General features: G+C 41.0%; 4 protein-coding genes across 13 annotated transcripts; 3 read left to right on the plus strand and 1 right to left on the minus strand.

The window, feature by feature from the left end:
* The first annotated feature begins 277 nt into the window (after positions 1–277).
* LOC114431675 (uncharacterized) lies at positions 278–2,674 on the plus strand. Its single transcript, XM_028399254.1, has 6 exons — positions 278–424; positions 743–793; positions 892–1,137; positions 1,228–1,458; positions 1,869–1,965; positions 2,095–2,674. The coding sequence occupies exons 1-5, from the start codon at positions 346–348 to the stop codon at positions 1,955–1,957; spliced, it is 696 nt and encodes a 231-aa protein (XP_028255055.1). The 5' UTR covers positions 278–345; the 3' UTR covers positions 1,958–1,965; positions 2,095–2,674.
* Positions 2,675–2,796: 122 nt separating this feature from the next.
* Positions 2,797–6,593, minus strand: rpap3 (RNA polymerase II associated protein 3). The gene is made up of 17 exons (XM_028399249.1): positions 6,437–6,593; positions 6,063–6,228; positions 5,806–5,979; positions 5,606–5,716; positions 5,408–5,535; positions 5,165–5,286; positions 5,022–5,092; positions 4,811–4,945; positions 4,601–4,728; positions 4,404–4,525; positions 4,250–4,320; positions 4,056–4,148; positions 3,728–3,924; positions 3,483–3,648; positions 3,286–3,383; positions 3,074–3,174; positions 2,797–2,965 (listed from the first exon to the last, which is right to left on the minus strand). The coding sequence occupies exons 2-17, from the start codon at positions 6,213–6,215 to the stop codon at positions 2,880–2,882; spliced, it is 1,956 nt and encodes a 651-aa protein (XP_028255050.1). The 5' UTR covers positions 6,216–6,228; positions 6,437–6,593; the 3' UTR covers positions 2,797–2,879.
* A 1,299-nt stretch (positions 6,594–7,892) lies between these two features.
* LOC114431674 (mitochondrial inner membrane protease ATP23 homolog) lies at positions 7,893–9,930 on the plus strand. 4 transcript variants are annotated; one of them, XM_028399252.1, is made up of 7 exons: positions 7,918–8,047; positions 8,124–8,163; positions 8,391–8,436; positions 8,712–8,793; positions 8,889–9,026; positions 9,148–9,231; positions 9,314–9,930. In XM_028399252.1, exons 2-7 carry the CDS (start codon positions 8,139–8,141, stop codon positions 9,515–9,517), a joined length of 579 nt encoding a protein of 192 aa, XP_028255053.1. In that variant the 5' UTR covers positions 7,918–8,047; positions 8,124–8,138; the 3' UTR covers positions 9,518–9,930. The 4 variants fall into 4 exon arrangements, with proteins under 4 accessions (XP_028255051.1, XP_028255053.1, XP_028255052.1 ...); XM_028399250.1 differs by having other exon boundaries at positions 7,893–8,163; positions 9,314–9,929; XM_028399251.1 differs by lacking the exon at positions 8,124–8,163.
* Positions 9,931–10,784: 854 nt separating this feature from the next.
* On the plus strand, positions 10,785–12,861 carry LOC114430105 (mitochondrial inner membrane protease ATP23 homolog). 7 transcript variants are annotated; one of them, XM_028398551.1, is made up of 7 exons: positions 10,786–10,958; positions 11,035–11,074; positions 11,304–11,349; positions 11,625–11,706; positions 11,802–11,939; positions 12,061–12,144; positions 12,227–12,861. In XM_028398551.1, the coding sequence occupies exons 1-7, from the start codon at positions 10,953–10,955 to the stop codon at positions 12,428–12,430; spliced, it is 600 nt and encodes a 199-aa protein (XP_028254352.1). In that variant the 5' UTR covers positions 10,786–10,952; the 3' UTR covers positions 12,431–12,861. The 7 variants fall into 7 exon arrangements, with proteins under 7 accessions (XP_028254351.1, XP_028254352.1, XP_028254353.1 ...); XM_028398552.1 differs by having other exon boundaries at positions 10,787–10,954; XM_028398555.1 differs by having other exon boundaries at positions 10,788–10,958; positions 11,287–11,349.
* Positions 12,862–22,097: the final 9,236 nt, after the last annotated feature.

The following is a 22,097-nucleotide window of genomic DNA, read 5'->3' on the forward strand; positions in this document are numbered from 1 at the left end:
ACCATCCTACAACCTCCACAACACTCCCTCAGGCTGGCTCTGAGCCTGAAGGCCAAACACAGACACACACACACACTGCTGCTCTGTGAGCCGAGCTTCTGTATAACTGATCTACGAGTCTAAATAAGCTGTTTGTAGCTGGAGGGAATCTGCACATTCACCTTGAGGGACCTTCTGGGTCACAGTCTGCTGTCATTTAAAAGCAATGGATTTTCCATTAGTGACTAAGAAGGCAGATTTCTTTTGTCTCACTGATAAGAGCTGTTTGCCCGCTGGTGTTGACTGACCAGGCTGTGCCACTTGTGTGTTTCCTGGTGAACGTTCACTTCAGCTTCTTTCAGGGCAATGGATAACACCTGTACATCCCAACACAAGAGAGGACACGCAAACCTCTGCAGAGCTTTGCTGCTGCTTTTTCTGGCAGGTAAAACCAGGATAATACAAATATAGCGGGCTGTTTATTAAACTGGCTTTATTTACTCAAGATTGTGATTTTTAATATCCAGTGTTAGGTGTCCTTTTTCAAAATCTTAGGCCTGCTGTAACGATGCTAATGTTAATCTCACAATGGATATTTAGGTGCTACCATCACATGGTTTTCATCATCAGATAGAGTTTGCTGATTTATAAAATAACCTCCTCATTTATTTGAGCAGAGCAGGTTTCAGTTATTATTTATTCTGGTAAACGTCTATGCATCATGGTACGTTGTAGATGCTAAAGTGTTTTCACTGCCTGTCAGGCCTTCAGCCAGTTCTGTCTTCACATGGCGGGCACACTAATCCAGATAACCGTGAGTGCTTTAATCAAACAAGTTTTATAATGATTATTGGATCGACTTACAGAAATGTGAACACCTCTAAATCATAGTGCTGACTGTCATGATTTAAGGTGGACTTAATGTGGCAGTTCTTGGTCCGGACTATGTGACTGTGGGAGTGCCCAGCAGCGTTGAGTGTGTTTCTAGCTGCGCTGCATGCACCTACTCCATGTCTCTGGATGAACTGGAGGCCAAAGGTCAAGGCAATGTGCTAGCCTTCACTGTAAGCACCTGGTTGGAGGCCTTAAACGTGACATGCACCGTCACAAATGATAAAGGGCTGAATGCTACAGCACAAAAGCGACTGCAGGTGTTGGGTATGAGATTGTATTTAAAACTGGAAGTAAACATTCTGCACACCAACCTTCGAAACGAGTACTGATGACATCACGTTTGTCTCCTCTTAGCTGGACCTTCCAATGTTTCCATCACTGGCTCGATGAACCACACTTACAGCTGCAACGCCTACTGCCGGCCATCTTGTAGCTACAGCTGGCAGACAGATAAGGGCCCGTGGATTCTTGGTCAAGGGGACACAATCTCGGTCACTCCTCAGGAGGTGGTCAATGCCAGAATTCTCATCTGCAAAGCCACCAATAGTGTGTCGGGGCTGTTTGTCAGTGCTACACAAAACATATGTAAGTCAAGAGTTTATTAATAGGGGGCTTTTTTGGGAGAGTACACCTTTTTTTATTGAAATTCAATTAATGAAATTATCTACAGCACCTGATGATTAGCTTTAAATAACCTTTAAAGAAGTTCTTGTATCTGTATGTGTGGAGTGCAATCTGGAAATAATGAGCTTAGCTCAGCAGAAGGGCTACAAACAAGGAGCTAACAAGGGTCTATTCCAAAGAAACAGCTGACTAGCAGGCTGCACTAATGGCTGGTTGTCACTACCTTTTACAGTCTATGTGTCATCTGTGGACAGTTAGAGTGTGAGGGGCAGTGTGGTTGAGCTGTGAGTGGATCATCCACTTAAATCAGTAACGATACACTGCATAAACACTGCACACAACAGGTAGATCAGCTGTGTTCTTGTGTTCAGGGTCTGATCGCAGCCTGTCCGCTCGTCCTGAAAGAACTACAGCGTTGCTGCTGTTAGCCTTCATCCTCTCTGTTGCCTTCACACTTTAATCAGACAGGTGAGGTTGTTATTGACACACTTTTATCTTAGTTTAATTTTCTTCTTCTTCTTCTTTTTATAATAACAAGTTATAAATTTTTAGCCATCCCCAAAATAATTTCTCTTCTTTATGTTTGTGTCCTTCTAGCTTCTGTAAATGAAGAATGGAACAGCAACCAGTAATCTCACACTTCACATGCATCAGTCTGACATGTTGACAGTGGGTTGAGTCCTGTTTGCAGAGGGTGTGCACGAGGGAGAGTGCACATTAGACGTCATCATCTTTGATATATAGTTTAAAAGAGATTTGTAAGACTGTTTCTGTAAGCATTTCAAAAGATAGTGTTGACATTTACACTTAATACGCTACACCTTTGCTTCTCGTACATGTACACGGGACCTTTGCTCACACACTGTGCTCTCTCACCGTGATAGAACTGTCAGCTGAGTGGAGTGGAGTGCCTTTAACACAATGCATGCTGGGACATGTTCTGCCCTCTTTTCGACCCTGGACGAGATTAGATATAAAAAAGTGTGTGCTTGAATTTGATGAACAAGAATCTATCATGATGTAATGCTTAATAAAAATGAGCTCCTGCAAACAGCCAACATATACAAAATACAACTTTATTTATAGTTTTGTTTACTGTTGTTTAGCCCATGTAATGTCAGGTTTAGGAATAGGTCGAACACTCAGAGTACTCATCTAGACCTAACTGTACTATAAGCAAAAACAACTTTGGATTTCTGTCTTGTTACTTTCAAGAACAAACGTTTGTACACTGGAGTTTACAGTGTAGCCAGTGGAAGATCATTCCCAGGTGAAAGGCCATTGCACAGTAGCCCCAAAGAGAACTGAATGACAGTTTATTAAAAAAACAAATTCATCGTAATACTTTATTCTGTTATGGTTGCACATTTGCCTTAAAAGCATCACACACCGTACTTCTTCTGTAAGTTCGTGACAGATGATGTGTCCACATCCGCTTGCTGAAGGAATTCAAACAGTTCTTTGAGCACTGAAGGAACAGAAGCATAAGACATGAGGATAATTGATATGCTGGTACTTGTAGGTGGAAAAAAGGAAAATGAAATGAGTAGCACATCAAGAAGAGACGAGAACGTACTGTTCTTCTCTGTGGACGACATGAACATAACAGCCATGTCAAAGCGCCTCACGCTTGCTAGACTGCTGAGGACCTCCAGTGTGACGGCAGGTGCTTCATTCCTGGACAAAAAAAGGTATCTTGACATACAACATACTACCACAGAGTCTTTCTGTATGTTTTTAGATATGCTGGATTATAACAAAACAACTCCAGGTCCACAAAGGACTTACTTTATGTAGAAGTCACGCAGGGTCCTCAGGATCTGATTGAGGACGTCAGGTTCAAGTGAGTTGTGTAAGAGCTTGGTGTACACCTCAGGCTTAATTTGCTAAAAATAAAAACAAATGTAAGATTTCCTATCAGAGCCATTCTTAAATTAACAAAATGTTACACAGGAAGTTCAGCAATAAAAGTACATGAAGCTCACCCTCAAATATCTGTAAATCCTTTCAGGCTGGTTTTTGACCTTGCGGAGGTCGGCCTCCAGCTGAAAGCTGTGGGCGGGCGGTGGAGGCAGGTCTGTTACTGTCGAGGGTGTGCGTGACATATCAGAGGGAGACCTCTCATCCTGTTGTACTGGTTGGTTAGTCTGTCTGGTGAACAAAAGCAAAACAATTGTAACTAGCAGAGGTAATAATTAAACAGCAAAACTGATAGAGGAGGGTCACTTACTGCTCAGGTGTGAGGGTGGGCACGTCTGCTATCTCCTCGATCTTGATCATCTTAGCGCTAGGCGATGTGGAGAGTGGAGAGGGGCTGTCAGCCTCCCTCAGCATTTCCTGGATAAAGGGCTTGGACCCAGCTGATTCTGCCTCAGGCACTGTTACCTCTCCACTGATCTCCTCGATGTCAATCCTCCTCAGAGGTTTCTGAGCAAGAAAAAGAAAAAACAGACTAATACTTTCGAGTTCTAGTAAAGATAACAAGAGCTGTCAGAAATGCCTTTTGTGCCACCTGCTGGACAAAGAATGTTAAAGGATGTAAGGTCTTAAGAACTCACAGTTGAACGTAGATGAGCCGGTTTGTCTATTGGCTGCACTGTTCTTCTGTGAGAGCCGTCCTCTGTCTGAAGAACACCACTGGAGCTTGAATCCTAACAAGGGACATTAAACTGAGAAAGTCACGTTTGCATCTAGGGAACCTTCTTCAAGCATCTCATTAGCGGGGCTCTATTGTCTGTATCTTGAAACATACAATCTGGAGTTTCTGGAGTTCATTCAGGGCCTGCTTGTTCCCTGGTTCCAGTTTCAACAGCTGCTCAAAGTCTGTGACACACATCAAAAGGTAAAGATGAAAATGAGCTCCACATATCAGACAGACTGAAGGACAGTGTTTTCATGTGAAGCACCTTGTTTGGCCTCTTCCAGTTTTCCTAATGCCACTCTGGCTGTTCCTCTGCGCGCGAATGCCTTGGAGTAAGTGTTGTCTAGGGAAATGGCTTTGGTGCAATCCTCCTCTGCCTCCGTAAACCTGCAGTAGGGAGGGTGTCTGTTTGAAACACATGACAACAGAATTACATCTCAAATTATTTTCTGACTTGCTTACCTCTCCAGCTTGAGGTAGGCCATGGCTCTGTTGGCAGGCAGAAGGACGTTCATGTTGTCAGCCTCCATGCCTCTGCTGTAGCACTCTACAGCTGCTTCATACTTCCCTTCTTTGAAATAAGCATTCCCCTGAAACACAATAAGCCATTATTACTTAAAATTTAAATAAACACAGTTTGAATATTAATTGTTAAACAACATGACAGCTTACTCTGTCTTTCTGAACCACTGCCTCCTGTTTCCTCTGCTGCTCCTCCAGGAGTCTCTGCTGATCAGGGTCGACCTGGGAAATCTCTCCTGGATGTGTGTCTCCACTCGTAACAGTGGGGGCCTGATGTCCAAGAACCTGAACCAGCCACAATGTCAGCAGAAGCCAAGACTGGGGACATCGAGCAGATTCATAATAGTCTCTGTGCACTCACCTCTTTGATTTTCTTCATTTCGTTCTGTGCTTCCACATTTCCGGGATCAAGCTTGAGAACCATCTCGTAATCTGTTCAGAAGCACATTGTTACGGTCATCAGCGCACTCACGTAAAAACACACTGCGCTCTTTTTCTTCTCACCTTCTAAAGCAGATTCATATTTCTTCAGCGCAAACCGAGCTGCTCCTCTCCGTGCATACGCCTTAAAGTAGTTGCTGTCCAGAGCGATGGCCAGGTTGCAGTCAGACTCTGCCACAGCATACCTGCACAGGACAAACACTTGTTCATTTAGAGGGAAAGAAAACATTTTCATTGCTTAAACATCCACTTTAAAAAGCCTTTCAAGCACAATACAGCAGCAGCTACATGATATGTGCAGCTCACTTTTTGAGCCTGAAAAAGGCGGTAGCTCTGTTTGTGGGAAGCACAGGGTTGTAAGGATCTGCACCCATCCCTCTGGTGTAACATTCAATGGCGTCGTCATATTTCCCATCTCTGAAAAAATCATTACCCTGAAAAACAAAGTACAGTTTACTTAACTTCCCTTAACCACTCTATTTTTTAAGTATTGTTATCCAGCACCTTCTTCTTCTCATCCAACGCTTTCTTCTGATCGACTGCAACTTCCTCTGAGTCTGATTCATTCGAATCTGCAGGACATTCCTCCTTATCCATTTCTTCCAGAGCCTTGTCCTGCCAGCAGAAAAATAAATAGTAGACTGCTTTTTGCTGCCACTGTTAATGTTTTACAATATAAAAAAAAATAAAGCATAAAGCATTACCACATCAAACTTGTCCCATGACTGATAGTCATATCCTTTTATTCTTGATGCTTGTTTCGGCTCTTCTGATTTAGTGTAACCATCCCCAGTAAGTGCCTCCTCTTCCTTCTTCTTCTTCTTTCTGTCCCTCATCTTTGTTTTGTAGTCTTTGTTGCGCACAGATGGGAGCTTTTTCTACAACACAGGAGATCAAATCAGTTGCTAAAAGTACCATCACTTGCTGCTGGGATGTATGAGTGTTTACAGAAAGGACATACCGGAACGTCCTGAACTTGTCCTGTCCTCAGCTCCTCATCCTTCTTTTTTATGTCCGCCTCCCAGCTCTCCAGTTCTCTCATGAAACTGTGCAAATCTTCCGCATTTTGCCGCATCTGAAGCTGCAACTCAACTGCTTTGTTTGCCCCGGACATGCTACCGCACTTCCTGTGAAATAGACATTTGTTTGGGAAAAGTTCTCATCATTTGTCGTTGCTTTGTGTTTTCGAGTCTGTAAAGTAACTAAGAGGAAAACACGAGAAACACGCTGTCACGCTTTTGCGGCTAGCAGCTAGCTTGCTAGCAAAAGCGCCACAAGTTTAGAGGACAAAGTAAATGGAAAGCAGTCTGTACTTAGCTTAACCCAGTAAAATACCTGTCGCCTTTTCTTGAGTGGACAGTTAGTTAGTTGCACTTAGCGTGACTCTACACTACAACAAAAGTCTCGTTGTTCACAGTTTTCTGTTTACGTTCGCAGCCATGACGGCCGAGTACCAGCAGCCTTTGCGCTACGTACTCTGCTGGCGGAGGTAATCAAAGATCGTCAATGTGACAAGCCGATCACTACCCCAAAGCGGAGAACGCGTATTTCTTCATAATTCTTCATAGGCACATACTACACAGATTTGCAGCTTGTAATTTCCTGCTAAAATTACCTAAATTAATTTACACAACACAAACTATTGTTGACTATTTTTTTGGCACGAAGTACGGGTAGTTAAATTGTGGTCCACAAACCTACGATGAGAGAGAGATACTGCATATTCTCAATAGACTATCTTTGCTGTATACCTGTCTGTAAAACCGCTTTAAAAAACTGTATATTTAACTATTGTTATTTTACGTTAAAGTAATGGTATTTACCAGTTTGTATACGATTGTCAATCACACACATCACAAAAAAAAGAAACTTGAAAAAAAATCGAGTACTTTACCTTTAACCTATGGTACCACGTGATCTACCAAACAAACAGCGGTGATGACTAGTGATAGGGTTTCCGAGGCTTTGTTGAAGCTTCGACACATGATTCAAGAAAAAGGTTAATTACTCAAAGCTTCAATGACACGGTGCTCGAGAAGGACATCTAGTGGTGAATAAAATGAATTGCGGTGTGTGTTATTGGTTAATGGATTGTTTGGGATTTGAATCGCCATGCACAGTCTCGTTCGACTACACTACATGGTTGAATGGTTTCAGGCTGACAATAAACTTTCAGTTGTACTGCACAAAATTGTTATACAAAGTTACATTTGAAGTGGATACATAATCCGATTAAAATGGTATAGGGATATCATTGTCGGTTTGGGTGCGAGAGGGTCCGGGTTCGGAACTTATGATATGCGAATCAGCGAGGGGTCCTCCACACACACACACACACACACTTATGCAAGAGAAACGTGATCAATAACTTGTCTTTTACTAAAATGTACACAATGACGAATTGCGATTAACTGCGTTTAATGCTATGGAATTCTTAGATATAAATAAAAATAATTGTGAATCGTTTGTATGTAAGTAATATTTTAACTCGTATTTAAAGAATCTCAAGAGTTTGATTGCTTTAATCAAACTGCTAAATGTATCAATGTAGCTAATCTAACTATTTCACTATCTAACTGATTGATCTATAACTATATATTGACATAACTACATTGATTGCTAAGGATGTCCTATCCCTGAACACACTCGGTCCCACCAAGCGATTCACAACCCGAACCAATCACATGACTCGTATGTCGTTCGAAGCACTCAACTGCTTCAAACGTCACTAGTCACGTGACCGAAGCAAGCCTCGGCACAGTGGTTCGAAACAATTGCTTCATGAGCTACCGCGCATGTGTCGGAGCCTCGGGTGTCAGAGGACCGCCCCTTAGGGATGACCTCTCCTGCTAGCTAGTGGTAGCTAACCAGTGGAACTTATGCGAACATTTCCAAATTGTAGACAGTTTATACGATGGACCAGACTAAACAAGAAGAGGAATATGGGTACGACTTATTTCCTGAGAGAAACCAGGGAGAGTACAAGAAAAGTGTATTCACGAAAACATTTTTCACTTTCCAGCATAAGTGTCAGGCCATGTTACACTTCGCAATGGAAACCAGTGAGTAATACTGCTAGCTAATTTAGCCTTTTAAAGGGAATGCCACCGTAGCAATGAGCAGTTGCTAGCTTAATTTTAACGAGATGTTTGTGTCAGATGTATTTGTGATGTAAATGCTTGTGCATTGTCAGTGTGGGTAGTAGCACTTAGCATTAGCTAATTCTGCCAGCTTTGAGCCTGACGTTTATTGCTAACTGTGGTCATCTGTAGTGGTCTCTGTGCTTTAGGTCCGTATGCCAAACTCCTCCTCGGTGCCATGAAGAATTCAGGATGGTACGTGTTTCAAAATAAAATACCTACATTTACCCTTCCTCTTAGGACCAAACATTGCTATTAGTAAAGCTGATGCAAGTTGAAAACCAGCTGCAAATGTATAGAAAATAACCTGCAATACTTAACAATTGTTTCAGAAACTTTTGCATTCTTAAGTTTACATTAAACCTAAAATCTGAGCTTGTGTTTTGAGGATTTTACAGATACATTCATTTAAATTCGCCATTTTAATTACAACATCTGTGCAATTGCTTTACCTTTGTGGCTTAACACAGCAAAGTTTTTAAAGAGCGGCATTTCTCTTGTGAAGACTGCAGTGGAACGGTCAGCGGTGGCTTCGATGCAGCTTCTTCTCAGGTGAGAGCGTGAGAAAGTCAATAAAACGTATACAACAGATTGAGCTGTATCATCAGAACCTGGCTTATCAGCAGCTGATGATATTTTGTTTCCAGATTGTTTTGTGTCAGAACAACATCCACCAACAGTCCCACATGAATCGAGTGGTCACACACGAGCTCATCCACTCTTTTGACCACTGCCGGGCACATGTGGACTGGTTCAACAACCTCAGACACCTGGCTTGTTCTGAGGTAAGTTATAATCTGTCACGTATGTCAACTACCTGTTGTTGGAATGTTTTAATGGAGCTAAAGAATAATCTATTATCTGTCAGGAAATATTAATTAATATACACGTTTGTGTCTGTTTCAGATCCGGGCAGCTAACCTCAGTGGAGACTGCTCCTTTATCAATGAAGTATCCAGATTAAACTTTGGTTTAAAGGAGCATCACCAGGTATTTTTTGCAGAGCTGAATGTGACTCAGTTTTTAGTCTGTGGCCTCATTCTAAATCCTCATCCCTGTTCTCCTTGGACAGGAGTGCGTTAGAGGCCGAGCCTTGCGCTCCATCCTGGCAGTGCGCAAAATCAGCCGAGAGGAGGCAGAGAAAATAGTCGACGAGGTCTTCGACTCGTGTTTCAATGACCATGCACCTTTCGGACGTATCCCTCACAGCAAGGAGGATGCCAAGTTCGCCTACAGAGATTACATGAACAAAGATCGATATTATGCAAACCTTTAGTGTCGTCACGTCTAGCTAAAGATGGCCACAGTAAACCTTGTTTTATCAGCCGACATCATGCATGCACTAGAAAAAAGATTCAAGTGAAGAAGAAATGGACTGCAACATATATAGAACAAGTCAGGGTTAAGGTACAGTAGGCTAATAACATTTGGCTAGCAACGTCTAGCCTTGTACACATGGCAGCATTAGGAATTCAGGACAGTATTAGTAATTTAAATTGTGGTCCACAAACCTACGATGAGTAAACTACTTTTCTGCATATTTTCAATAGACTATCTTTGCTGTATACCTGTCTGTAAAACCGCTTTGAAAAACTATATATTTAACTATTGTTATTTTACGTCAAAGTAATGTTATTTACCAACGTTTGTATAAGATTGTCACACACCATTAAAAAAAGAAATTTGAAAAAAAAATCGAGTACTTTACCTTTAACCTATGGTACCACGTGATCTACCAAACAAACAGCGGTGATTACTAGTGATAGGGTTTCCGAGGCTTTGTTGAAGCTTCGACACATTATTCAAGAAAAATGTTCATTACTCAAAGCTTCAATGACACGGTGCTCGAGTAGGACATCTAGTGGTGAATAAAATGAATTGCGGTGTGTGTTATTGGTTAATGGATTGTTTGGGATTTGAATCGCCATGCACAGTCTCGTTCGACTACACTACATGGTTGAATGGTTTCAGGCTGACAATAAAATACATTAAACTTTCAGTTGTACTGAAAGTAGGGGTATCATTGTCGGTTTGGGTGCGAGAGGGTCCGGGTTCGAAACTTAAGATATACGAATCAGCGAGGGGTCCTCCACACACACACACACACGCACACACACACACAAACAAAGAGTTTCGCCTATGCAAGAGAAACGTGATCAATAACTTGTCTTTTACTAAAATGTACACAATGACGAATTGCGATTAACTGCGTTTAATGCTATGGAATTCTTAGATATAAATAATAAAAATAATTGTGAATCGTTTGCATGTAAGTAATATTTTTAACTCATATTTAAAGAATCTCAAGAGTTTGATTGCTTTAATCAAACTGCTAAATGTATCAATGTAGCTAATATATTTCACTATCTAACTGATTGATCTATAACTATATATTGACATAACTACATTGATTGCCAAGGATGTCCTATCCCTGAACACACTCGGTCCCACCAAGCGATTCACAACCCGAACCAATCACATGACTCGTATGTCGTTCGAAGCACTCAACTGCTTCAAACGTCACTAGTCACGTGACCGAAGCAAGCCTCGGCACAGTGGTTCGAAACAATTGCTTCATGAGCTACCGCGCATGTGTCGGAGCCTCGGGTGTCAGAGTGATGACCTCTCCTGCTAGCTAGTGGTAGCTAACCAGTGGAACTTATGCGAACATTTCCAAATTATACGATGGACCAGACTAAACAAGAAGAGGAATGTGGGTACGACTTATTTCCTGAGAGAAACCAGGGAGAGTACAAGAAAAGTGTATTCACGAAAACATTTTTCACTTTCCAGCATAAGTGTCAGGCCATGTTACACTTCGCAATGGAAACCAGTGAGTAATACTGCTAGCTAATTTAGCCTTTTAAAGGGAATGCCACCGTAGCAATGAGCAGTTGCTAGCTTAATTTTAACGAGATGTTTGTGTCAGCTGTATTTGTGATGTAAATGCTTGTGCATTGTCATAGTGTAGGTAGTAGCACTTAGCATTAGCTAATTCTGCCAGCTTTGAGCCTGACGTTTATTGCTAACTGTGGTCATCTGTAGTGGTCTCTGTGCTTTAGGTCCGTATGCCAAACTCCTCCTCGGTGCCATGAAGAATTCAGGATGGTACGTGTTTCAAAATAAAATACCTACATTTACCCTTCCTCTTAGGACCAAACATTGCTATTAGTAAAGCTGATGCAAGTTGAAAACAAGCTGCAAATGTATAGAAAATAACCTGCAATACTTAACAATTGTTTCAAAAACTTTTGCATTCTTAAGTTTACATTAAACCTAAAATCTGAGCTTGTGTTTTGAGGATTTTACTGATACATTCATTTAAATTCGCCATTTTAATTACAACATCTGTGCAATTGCTTTACCTTTGTGGCTTAACACAGCAAAGTTTTTAAAGAGCGGCATTTCTCGTGTGAAGACTGCAGTGGAACGGTCAGCGGTGGCTTCGATGCAGCTTCTTCTCAGGTGAGAGCGTGAGAAAGTCAATAAAACGTATACAACAGATTGAGCTGTATCATCAGAACCTGGCTTATCAGCAGCTGATGATATTTTGTCTCCAGATTGTTTTGTGTCAGAACAACATCCACCAACAGTCCCACATGAATCGAGTGGTCACACACGAGCTCATCCACTCTTTTGACCACTGCCGGGCACATGTGGACTGGTTCAACAACCTCAGACACCTGGCTTGTTCTGAGGTAAGTTATAATCTGTCACGTATGTCAACTACCTGTTGTTGGAATGTTTAAATGGAGCTAAAGAATAATCTATTATCTGTCAGGAAATATTAATTAATATACATGTTTGTGTCTGTTTCAGATCCGGGCGGCTAACCTCAGTGGAGACTGCTCCTTTATCAATGAAGTATCCAGATTAAACTTTGGTTTAAAGGAGCATCACCAGGTATTTTTTGCACAGCTGAATATGACTCAGTTTTTAGTCTGTGGCCTCATTCTAAATCCTCATCCCTGTTCTCCTTGGACAGGAGTGCGTCAGAGGCCGAGCCTTGCGCTCCATCCTGGCAGTGCGCAAAATCAGCCGAGAGGAGGCAGAGAAAATAGTCGACGAGGTCTTTGACTCGTGTTTCAATGACCATGCACCTTTCGGACGTATCCCTCACAGCAAGGAGGATGCCAAGTTCGCCTACAGAGATTACATGAACAAAGATCGATATTATGCAAACCTTTAGTGTCGTCACGTCCTCCTATAAGTGGCAGCAGCAGGTCCTTGGTCAGCATAACAGGTTGACTAGAATGACCGCTGAAGTGTGGTGAAGCAATCATATCCCTTCTGAAGGGATTTTCAGAGAATGAGTTGTCCTTGGAACAGGAAGTACATTTCATTTTCGACATCGTGGACACTTAATTCCACATATAAAGGGATTGTACGGACTGAAAGTAAATTATTAGATTAGGCACTTTTTTTCTTTCTTTGATGAATGGGTGCTCTGAAGGAAATTCAAAATTTTCTTTTTGTCCATCAACATTTGCTGTGTTGACAAGTGAAGATGCATTTCTCTCAGTGCGTAATTTCCCTGTGAGGATTAATAAAGTTATTCTCGTGACCGCCGCTCATTTCCTGTAAATATTAATATTTGAATTAAAGATTGATTTATTTGGATCACTTTGATTTGATGTATTTGAACTTTCAACTATCATCCTTTAAGTTTTTTATGAAGACTAGAGGAGCCTGTTGCATTCGACCTTGGTCCAAAATGTATGTTACCATCCTCTCTGAACTCTTCACATTAGCATGTGAGACAAGTGCGAGTAAAGAGAAAAAGTTCTTCCACAATAAGCCACAAACTTTGTTCACATCTGTGCAGACACTGTAAAATGTCATTGCTGACATCTTTATTGCACATTAGCATTTAAAGAATCTCGTATCCCTCCACAGAGATTAATGAGGGAAAAAGTTAGAAGGGAATTAGTCTCATAATCCTCCTCCTCCTCTTCTTCTTCTTCTTCTGCCTATCTCAAAGACAACAGCCTGTGCATCATAATCACAGTCACTCAGGGTGCCTGGTGTTGTAGTGTAATATGCCAATCTCAATATTCCCCACTTAGAAAACACCACAAAAGCACAAGATGAGTGTGGGTTTGAACAATAATAAGTGAGTGAGTGGGCGGGATGGGACGAGCGACGGAGATTAGGTTATTTTAGCAGCTTAATGGAAAAGGATGAAAACAGTTTGAAGGCAGTGGGATTAATGTGAGGCAAATACAACAAAACAAAAAAGACTGGAGTGATATTTTGGATTTGTGCAATGTCATACAGCCAAGCAGGCTAAATAAAGAAATCAGACACAACAATAGAATTACTGTTTGGAATTGTGAACAAATCAAATGCTTAGCTGCCAAATGCTTTTGATACAATTACACAAAACAAGGCTGTGAATTTGTAAGAAGACTTACTGCATGCTCAGGGCTGCAGTCATTATTTAAGACATGCTGAGGAAATGGAGATATTCCAATTCATAAATGTGATGAGACTGCTGAGTATGAACCAAAACAATGAGCTAAAAGACACCAAGTCATTCCATAACAGTTAGTTTGTGTGGATTCGACACCATAATCTATGTTTTTTTTACATTACATATATATCAATACTAAGTTATTGATTAATGCAAATTTACTGTTGAATGATATACTCATCAAAATACTTCCTTTGGGAAGCTTTGGGTGACAAAACAGTTTTTTTTTACTAAATGTAAATAACATGCATTATTTCTGCTTGGGGAAAAAAGAAAAAGCAATAAAAGAATATTTTTTCTTTAGTAATATACTTGTTTAATATGATACAATCCGTCTGAAAATACTGATTTGCAATTTTTTCTGTCAAACAACTTTGTTTTAGTGAAATCACTCATACTTCCACCCTGTTTTATTTGTGTGTGAAGGAAGGCTTGCTCCAACCCACTGCAGTACCATCACCGTTAATTAGATGGCAGTGTTGTCCCACTGATTCTCACCACCAGGACCAGAGAGAAACTTTCGGAGAAAGGTTTTATTGATACATATAATTGAATTCATTTCACTGGTGTCCTGTTCCAGGTGAATGCGGAGACTTTTTTTATGAGCAGAGATTACGGCACAATAATCAAGTTGCTGCTGAGAAGAGTGACGACTTTCATTATTCCATCTATTTAAGTAGGCAGCACCCACTGTGATCTAATTAGGATGCTCCAGCAACACTGAAATCCCTTCACTAATCTGCTGCAGGACAACACATTAACCCCCGAGAGCTGTAATGAACTCGTCTCATTAATTAGAATAATGTCAGATTTAGTTGTAACGCAGAGAAGCAGTGAAGAGCGAGGACCACTCTCTTGTCTTTGGGAAGTTTTAAGGTGTCTGGCTCCTCATGGGGACAGAGAGACGCCTGGATTATTTACCTGTGTTTTTGCTGGCAGCCATGTTTGTATGAATGTCTCTGCACAACATATTTTTATATAGAAAACAAAACACAGTGTACTTTTCCTCCTCAAGGTCTCAGATGACTTTGAAATGAGCCTGACTGAAAGACGGAAGTAAAATAAAGACGGGGGGGCTGCCTGATGGCAGATGTGGCATCCTTCAGCTAACATGGTGATTTTTCCGTCCCTGTATCTGTGCCACTCTGGGGAAATGCTTGAACAATGAGAATATATTGAGCCCAGTCGCCTGTTCTTTAGCCTGAGGAGAACAATCATTTTCAGGTGATTGAGGACAAGAGTGCAAATAGCTAAAGATGGCCGCAGTAAACCTTGTTTTATCAGCTGACATCATGCATGCACTACAAAAATGATTCAAGTGAAGAAGAAATATACTGCAACATAAAAAGAACAAGTCAGGGTTAAGGTAGAGTAGACTAATAACATTTGGCTAGCAACATCTAGCCTTGTAAACATGGCAGCATTAGGAATTCAGGACAGTATTAGTAATATCTGTAATTGTTATTATATTATTTTGATGATAGGAACAGTTCGGAAATTATGGTTAAGGTGTTCCTGCCTAAAGTTAGCTGAGACGCTAATGCTTGCTAACCCAGTTTAGCATTAAGAGGGGCTAACAAGTGCTAAGTCCCAAGTTCTGGTGGTAACTATTATCTTTCCATAAATGTCAACCTGTTTGAATTTCGTTAATGTAAAAAGTAGCTGTAATTACCACAAACTATGGCAGAGACACATATCTGTTCTGTATTTTCTTGTCAAGAGCTAGCTGAAAAGCTAATGCTAGTTTAGCTGAAGACTGTAAACTGCTTCCACCTCTAACGTTTACTAATTGCAGTAGGTTTTTATTTAATCTGTACTAACAAGGTCTAAACATTCTTTGCTATTCTCAATTACACTCATTGTTATAACTCACTGGTTGGTATGTTCGTAGTTAGCACACATTAGCTAAAGCTAATTGTCAAGCTATGCTAATTTGCTTGTATATGCATTAATTTTTCAAATTAGCAGTGGCAGAAGTGATGTATCTACCCAAAATGACGAATTATTAAATTAAATTATTTCACCATCAAATTTTAAATTTGTGACATTGTGAACAGGATATACTGATGGTGGAAAGAAAAGTTAAAATCATTATAATTCACAGCACAAATTCTCTGGAGGCAAACCGTCTAACCTGACAATTAACTTTCCCAGCAGGGAAGCACTGTTTGAGACTGCTGTGGGGGGTGAGCATGTAAATCAATTAATTATGTGTGCAAGTTGAGGATTAATTAAGAAGCTGTTTAAAGTTGGGAGAGATCATCTTTGTAGCACCATCATTTTTATGTAATGTGAACACCACTCTTTAACCCTGTGCTGTCAAAGTCAGGACACAAACCAGTTCAAGTATGATTTTTATAATTATTATAAGTGTGACTGAATGTAGACTGTTTTGAATAATGTGGGTCTCTGTTTGTAGATGCAGCCAGATGCTGCTGAACTACGTCTTGTACCAATCTGGGTAAGTGATGTTTGCTGTACGTCTCCATAGAGAACTGCTTGTTATTCTGTATATAGATACTGTCAGAGTTATTGATAAAGTCTTAAGTCTTAAGGCTGATGTTCATGCTCCTTACAGAATATAGAGATCATGATATTTTTGTCATGTGTGGCTTCTATAAAGGAAGGAGGTGGCGAGCCAGTTAAGTGCCCTTTTCCTTTTCCCACGTTGTCTCAATACCAACAACAAGTCGAGGGATTTGTGCTACATAGACTGAGGTTTATTAGGAATGAAAGGACTGGAGATTATATCAGGAAATCCCCCTAAAACACTCTAGATCATCTTGATACTGCTAAACATCCTGTCTTTAGAGTGAAGTACAGATCTGGCTGGACAGTATATTTTCTCTTCCACTCCACTGACTCTGAAAACAGATAAAATATAATGTCATTCAGCCACTGGCACAGATGAGAGGGGTTCAGGTAAATTAGTGCTGACAGACTGTGAACATTCACGGGAGAAATGTAGGCTAGATGACTTCTACAGCAGTAATTAACGCGTGCTGACATTTGGATCTTCATTTTGCTAATAATATGCATGGTATTAATTAGGCCTAAGTGATTAACATAACAACCGCTGGACAATGTCCCAGGGTAAGAGCAGGGATGTTTTTCTTTTTATTAACTCTCCCTAAAGCCACAGGCTCATTAATAAATCCTAACAGCCAGCCTCTCTAACCTTGACAAAGTATCATGAGTCATATATTTGTTGAAAGTAATTTGATGAACTCTGAAAGTACAGGAATGATTCGTTTAAGTAAGGACAAAAACCAAGGAAGAAAATACTGTTGTAAACTCTAACAAATAGAACAAATGATGCAGGATGAAAAAAGATGTAATTAACTGAACAACATGACAGAAGATACCTTAAACATATAATACACATAAACACTATGGAGTCCAAATGTTGTGAGTGTAGAAATAAACTATAAAGACTGAGGCTGAGCTGTAAACTAACATTTAGATCCAGCGTCTAGTGGTCATTTTAGGAACTGCAGTTATTTGGCTTTTCTCTTAAAGGTCAGGTAGGAGTTTTCATTCTGATGCACTTTTTGTTGAAGTAGTGTAACTTCTCTTCACAATCCGATAGCAACCAATTAGTTTGGCAGTTTTGCATTAAAACAAAGAATATTAATCATCTGTAGAAGCTATAAAACACTTAAAACATCAGCCAATCCTCCGGTAAGGTAAGTGCATCTTTAAGGTTATACAAATAGATTGATGTTATTCTGATCTAAAAATGCAGCCTTTTCTACAAGATGCTAAGCCTTTGATGCGGCTGTGAGTGAGTGTGAGTGAGTCAGGTCTTGAGGATGATTGCATTTGCTGGAATCCATTTCTGTGCCATTCTGCACACAAATTGTAATCTGACTACAGAATGTGGTTAATAAAGGGCTTCTCTTGGTAAAACTGATTGCAGTAGCTTGTGGTCACTGTAGTGGACAAGAGTCCTGTAGCCTTGTGAGGACAGCTAAGGCGGAAATCTCTCCTGCCTTTGAATACTTTGTCATGCGAAACTCCAAGGACGTCAGAGGATCACCTCGTCCTCCTCTTCGCCCTATTTGTGAAATGTGGCCGGCCTTCTCGGTGCCGAGCGGGCCGCCGGTGGGACTTCCAATTCATTGAAGGGAGGAGTAGGAGATTGCCTAAAGGGTGGACTCCACTCTCTGGTGAGCCAATTTAGTTTGACCTCTCGTCTCCTGCGTTGCAAGTCCAGATAACTGTCCTCCAATCTGGAGGCTTTGTCACAGTTGTGTGGTTGAGCTCTGGCAGCAGGCGGAACAGCTGAACCTGAACATCCACAACGGGGAGGATTACCGTGTCTTCGCTGAGGACCAGTGTGAGGGAGGGATTAGTGCCTGTCTCTGTCATAGTAGATATGAACTGGGGCAGCACAGTGAGCCGGTGGCAAGATAGGCCTGCTGTCCTGTATCTGAAAGGTCAAGGGTTTGATCCCTGTAACTAGCAGCTTGTTCTGATCAAATCAGATGTGAGGCCATGAATACAATTACACCTTTGCTTTTCTTTGGTCAAAATCATTCTGGCTTTAAGTTTTCCATAGAGCTCTAAGGGTTATAAAGGTTACGTGGCTCATAAGCACGTAGTTAATTGGACAGGTTAGAGACTGTGAGCAGAGCAGAAACAGACATAGCAGTGTTGCCATGTATCATCAAAGCAGAGTCTTATATCTAAATGAGAACGCATCTTGAACTCCTGCAGCATTCTGTCTAATTATCGTTTGCCTGAGTTGGCTCAGCATGGGGTTTGTTATTCAGGATGGTGAATATGGCTTTGACCCTGTATCTTTACCGCACATCACACTCATTAGTTGCTGCCTGATGAGGCAGGATCAGCTTTTAACTCCACACCCGCCGCTATTGATCAGCCAGTGGCTTGGGCACTTCTCTCTCTGTCTCATCCGGCAGGCAATTAAAGAGTAAACAAAAAGAAATCGTACATAGAACACGACCTTAACACACTCTACTTATCTAACATGCTCAAAGTAGGAGAAACACATTGATCTTCGGGTGAACTTTGGTGACTTGAGTAAAAAGTAGAATCAAAGTGAAGGGAATATAAAAAAAGGAGCCAGTCAGATTCTCCTCCTAACACAGCATGGATGATACACTTCAGATGGATTTCTCCACAGATAACAGAATGAACACTCTTATGTGCGTTTTACTTTCTCTGTTTTTCTATGAAGATATTATATTCTCTGTGAGACGATCTATCAGGAGGAAATACATTTCTTACATTTGTTTAATAATGCTGAAATCATTGGTACTGGCCTGAGTATATAACATTAATTCAAAGCTGGATTACTAAAGTGCCAAAGTGGGGCAACTGACTTCACCTAATTTTGGCTCCTGGCTCCATCGTGTTTAATACAGTCATTGATTATTTGCCCTGCTTAAGGGCAGCTTTGTGTCATTGAGAAGAAACATTTGATTTCCCTAGACACGCTCCAATCAGGAGCTTCCTCTTGAAGTTCTACCCCTTTATTAATGACAGCAAATTTCTTTCAGAGCTATTCACTTTTGAATGTTAACAATCTGATCAGCCTCTTTACTTCATCAATACTATATTTACATGCGGTTCCACTAGAGGTCGCTCTGATGCTGCTTCCTGTTTCACACAAGAGCCCTCTTCCCAGTACTCTGACCTTGTCCAGTTTACTAACCTCTAAATTAACCCCAGGATCTGACATAAGTATCGCAGGGTAAATACACAATAAATCCTGTTTTTGCAGAGTGAACACACACCCAGTACAGGGGGAGGTGTTGCAGCAGAGTGGAGGAAGTGATTGATGCTCAGGGGTCCTGAATGATTTGTTTTCTTGTTAAAACCCTGCATTAAATTAACAGACTGCACACAAGACTGAACCTGAAGTGAGAACAAGACGCAGCATTTTTCATTTCTTAAAGTCATTCCTTTAATGTGAGTTTAAGTGACTCATCTCACAGTTCATTACTTAAGAAAACTCTCTGATTGGTTTTGCCCCACAGGCCATGGTGACTTTCTTCAAGTTGTCTGTGCCGCAGTAAATCTTAGTCTGCATGTTTCAGGGCTTTGAGGTTAATAAACGTGTGCATGGACTGTACCATTGAGTACGAGGCACATATCACTTTTATCTGAAGCTCTGCCTCCCAATCCCACTGATCACCCACCCTCCCTACTCCCTCAGGAAGACAGGAAAAAAAACACATCTCCAGAAACCACTTCTGATGGAAAACGCAGCTGTTTGCAAGTTTGCTAGCTGGGAGAGCATGGAAACAGCTCGCAAGGCACGCTCCGACAGTAGTGTAGGCCTCCTGGCAGACTAACACAGGGGCACTGAGCTGTGGTTTCACATGGTTCAACATGCTGCATGAGTCACTGACCAGAAACATGTCTCTCCCATACAGCATGCTAAGGCTCACTGACTTACACTGTGGTGGGCGAGGGCCAAAGACAATAAGCCAGAGGCTGAATAATAACATGTGTGAATGATGCCGGCACAAAAAATGCATGTAAACCCCATGTGAATACCTAAAAAAAGCCCCTCAAAAATGTCATAAAGAATGACACCTTATGTAGAGCAAGTGGGAGTGACAGAGATTTTTTTCCCACATTTCATGTGTTTAAGCAAGAAATGGACCAAGATCATAATTTGATTAATATTTTTGTTCCAATGTAATATTTTTGCTTGTTAGAAAAGATAGGTGAATACTGCTTTAACCAGCCCATAGAAATTTGGTCCGTCAGTCTGAACTTAGTGAAAGTCCAAGATGCTGAGCACTCATCCACCGTCCCCCGCCCACCTCCTTGGATTTTATTGGTCCCATGTTCAGATGATGTTGGGCGCATTACAACGTCTGTTAACATAAACATATAACATATGTTGGGCAGTATGTCCATATGTAGTCAGCCTTTTAAACGTTGCAAATATTATTTCTGTTCAGTCTGTTGTTGCTTTTATTATGACGCAGAGAATAAATACCCATTTTCTGTTTATTCAGCTCTATGTAGACTACATACAATTTTACAATTTCTCTGCTTTCTCTGGCCACAACATCATCTCAAGACAGTTATGGCTAAGGAGATGCATTCTCAAGGAGCTGGTGGAAAGGTAAACAGGCAGTGATTATTCAGGCTAAAGAAATTCTGATGTTTAATGTCTGTCTTTCTTGTCTGCTGAGGTAGCAGTTTACCCGCATATTTGCCATTTTATCTCTGTTGGGTTAACCTGTAGAGCGGCAATGGACCAAAGAAAAACAACATTTTCACAGTGTCAGCGATAAGAGAGAAACCATTTTAACTCTGTCTACCAAAAATGACATAAAGGGGATGTCATCATTACCAAAACCTTCTTTCTTTCTGAAATACTCGTTACAGCACGGCTCACAAGTGGCCGACATAACACTGGGGCTGCTGATACTGTAATGGCATGTGCTTCTACCAAAATCTTGAGAAATTCTGCAATTTTAGAATACTTCCAGAAGTGTAGTGCAAAAACCACAATATCACCAGCGGCTCAAAACCCTGTCATTGTGGTCAGGTCTGAGAATGCACAACTTTTCCCCCACAACTTCTCCTCTTTGTCATCAAAATTGAAAATTAAATTTTTGTGTTTTTATTTGTGGATAGTAGAGTTGACATGTTTTCATGATGTCAAGGCAATTAAAAAAAAATCCACTGCAGGGGCAGAGAAGTGCAACATTGGGCTCATGTCGGGCTGCTTCTAACTTAATGACAACAACAGCGCCGATGACTGTCGTGCCATTTTTCCTGAGAATTATAGTTTTTAATATCCTACTTTTTCTCTCTTGGGCGTTTAGCTCTAAGCCATTTTGTGGGTGTCAAAACCAGCCATGCAGCCATGATGAGGTGATTAAAATCAGGTGTTACTGTATGATTGATGCAGTGTGTGTCACATATGTGTTGCGTTCATGCTGGTAATTACAACACTTTCAAAAGATGTGGAATTTGCTGTTTGATGTATGTTCGCCTGCGAGGACTTTAAAGAAGTCAGTGAAAGACCATCTGGGGCTGAAAAGAAAGTTGCTGGTGGGAAAAAAGAGGGGTGCGATGGGGGTGTGTGTGTGTGTGTGGGGGGGGGGGGGGGGGTGGTATGCCTCTGACACATATAGTCTGAAAATGAACTGCAGCATGCAGTACCTTCAAAGGTTCCCTTATGTGTCCATTTCATGTAGTGAGGCTGCTACAGAATACCCATACCCAATACCTCATTTCATTCCCTGTGTTGTTTTGTTAAAGCTGCACTCTGATATCTTATATCAACAATGTTCCATTTCCAGAATGTAAAATGAAAGGTATCTGACCTCTGACCTCACTAGAAGAATCACAATTGTGATCATATTGTGAAGCCGATTGAAACGGTTTG

The sequence above is a fragment of the Parambassis ranga genome, chromosome 2 (assembly GCF_900634625.1).
Source record: "Parambassis ranga chromosome 2, fParRan2.1, whole genome shotgun sequence".
In the NCBI taxonomy this organism is placed as follows: Eukaryota; Metazoa; Chordata; class Actinopteri; family Ambassidae; genus Parambassis; species Parambassis ranga.

What these genes read in the sequence shown, in the direction of transcription:
- LOC114431675 (XM_028399254.1), top strand. Translation starts at nt 346, where the DNA reads ATGGATAACACCTGTACATCCCAACACAAGAGAGGACACGCAAACCTC. An exon ending in GCACACTAATCCAGATAACC is followed by an intron (nt 794 to 891) that starts GTGAGTGCTTTA and finishes TCATGATTTAAG; the next exon opens with GTGGACTTAATGTGGCAGTT. An exon ending in CAGTGCTACACAAAACATAT is followed by an intron (nt 1,459 to 1,868) that starts GTAAGTCAAGAG and finishes TCTTGTGTTCAG; the next exon opens with GGTCTGATCGCAGCCTGTCC.
- rpap3 (XM_028399249.1), bottom strand. Translation starts at nt 6,215, where the DNA reads ATGTCCGGGGCAAACAAAGCAGTTGAGTTGCAGCTTCAGATGCGGCAA. An exon ending in CCCACCCTCACACCTGAGCA is followed by an intron (nt 3,649 to 3,727) that starts GTAAGTGACCCT and finishes TTTGTTCACCAG; the next exon opens with ACAGACTAACCAACCAGTAC. An exon ending in GTCGTCCACAGAGAAGAACA is followed by an intron (nt 2,966 to 3,073) that starts GTACGTTCTCGT and finishes CTGTTCCTTCAG; the next exon opens with TGCTCAAAGAACTGTTTGAA.
- LOC114431674 (XM_028399250.1), top strand. Translation starts at nt 8,016, where the DNA reads ATGGACCAGACTAAACAAGAAGAGGAATATGGGTACGACTTATTTCCT. An exon ending in GCCATGAAGAATTCAGGATG is followed by an intron (nt 8,437 to 8,711) that starts GTACGTGTTTCA and finishes GGCTTAACACAG; the next exon opens with CAAAGTTTTTAAAGAGCGGC. An exon ending in GTTTAAAGGAGCATCACCAG is followed by an intron (nt 9,232 to 9,313) that starts GTATTTTTTGCA and finishes CTCCTTGGACAG; the next exon opens with GAGTGCGTTAGAGGCCGAGC.
- LOC114430105 (XM_028398549.1), top strand. Translation starts at nt 10,903, where the DNA reads ATGCGAACATTTCCAAATTATACGATGGACCAGACTAAACAAGAAGAG. An exon ending in ACACTTCGCAATGGAAACCA is followed by an intron (nt 11,075 to 11,303) that starts GTGAGTAATACT and finishes TCTGTGCTTTAG; the next exon opens with GTCCGTATGCCAAACTCCTC. An exon ending in TCGATGCAGCTTCTTCTCAG is followed by an intron (nt 11,707 to 11,801) that starts GTGAGAGCGTGA and finishes TTTTGTCTCCAG; the next exon opens with ATTGTTTTGTGTCAGAACAA.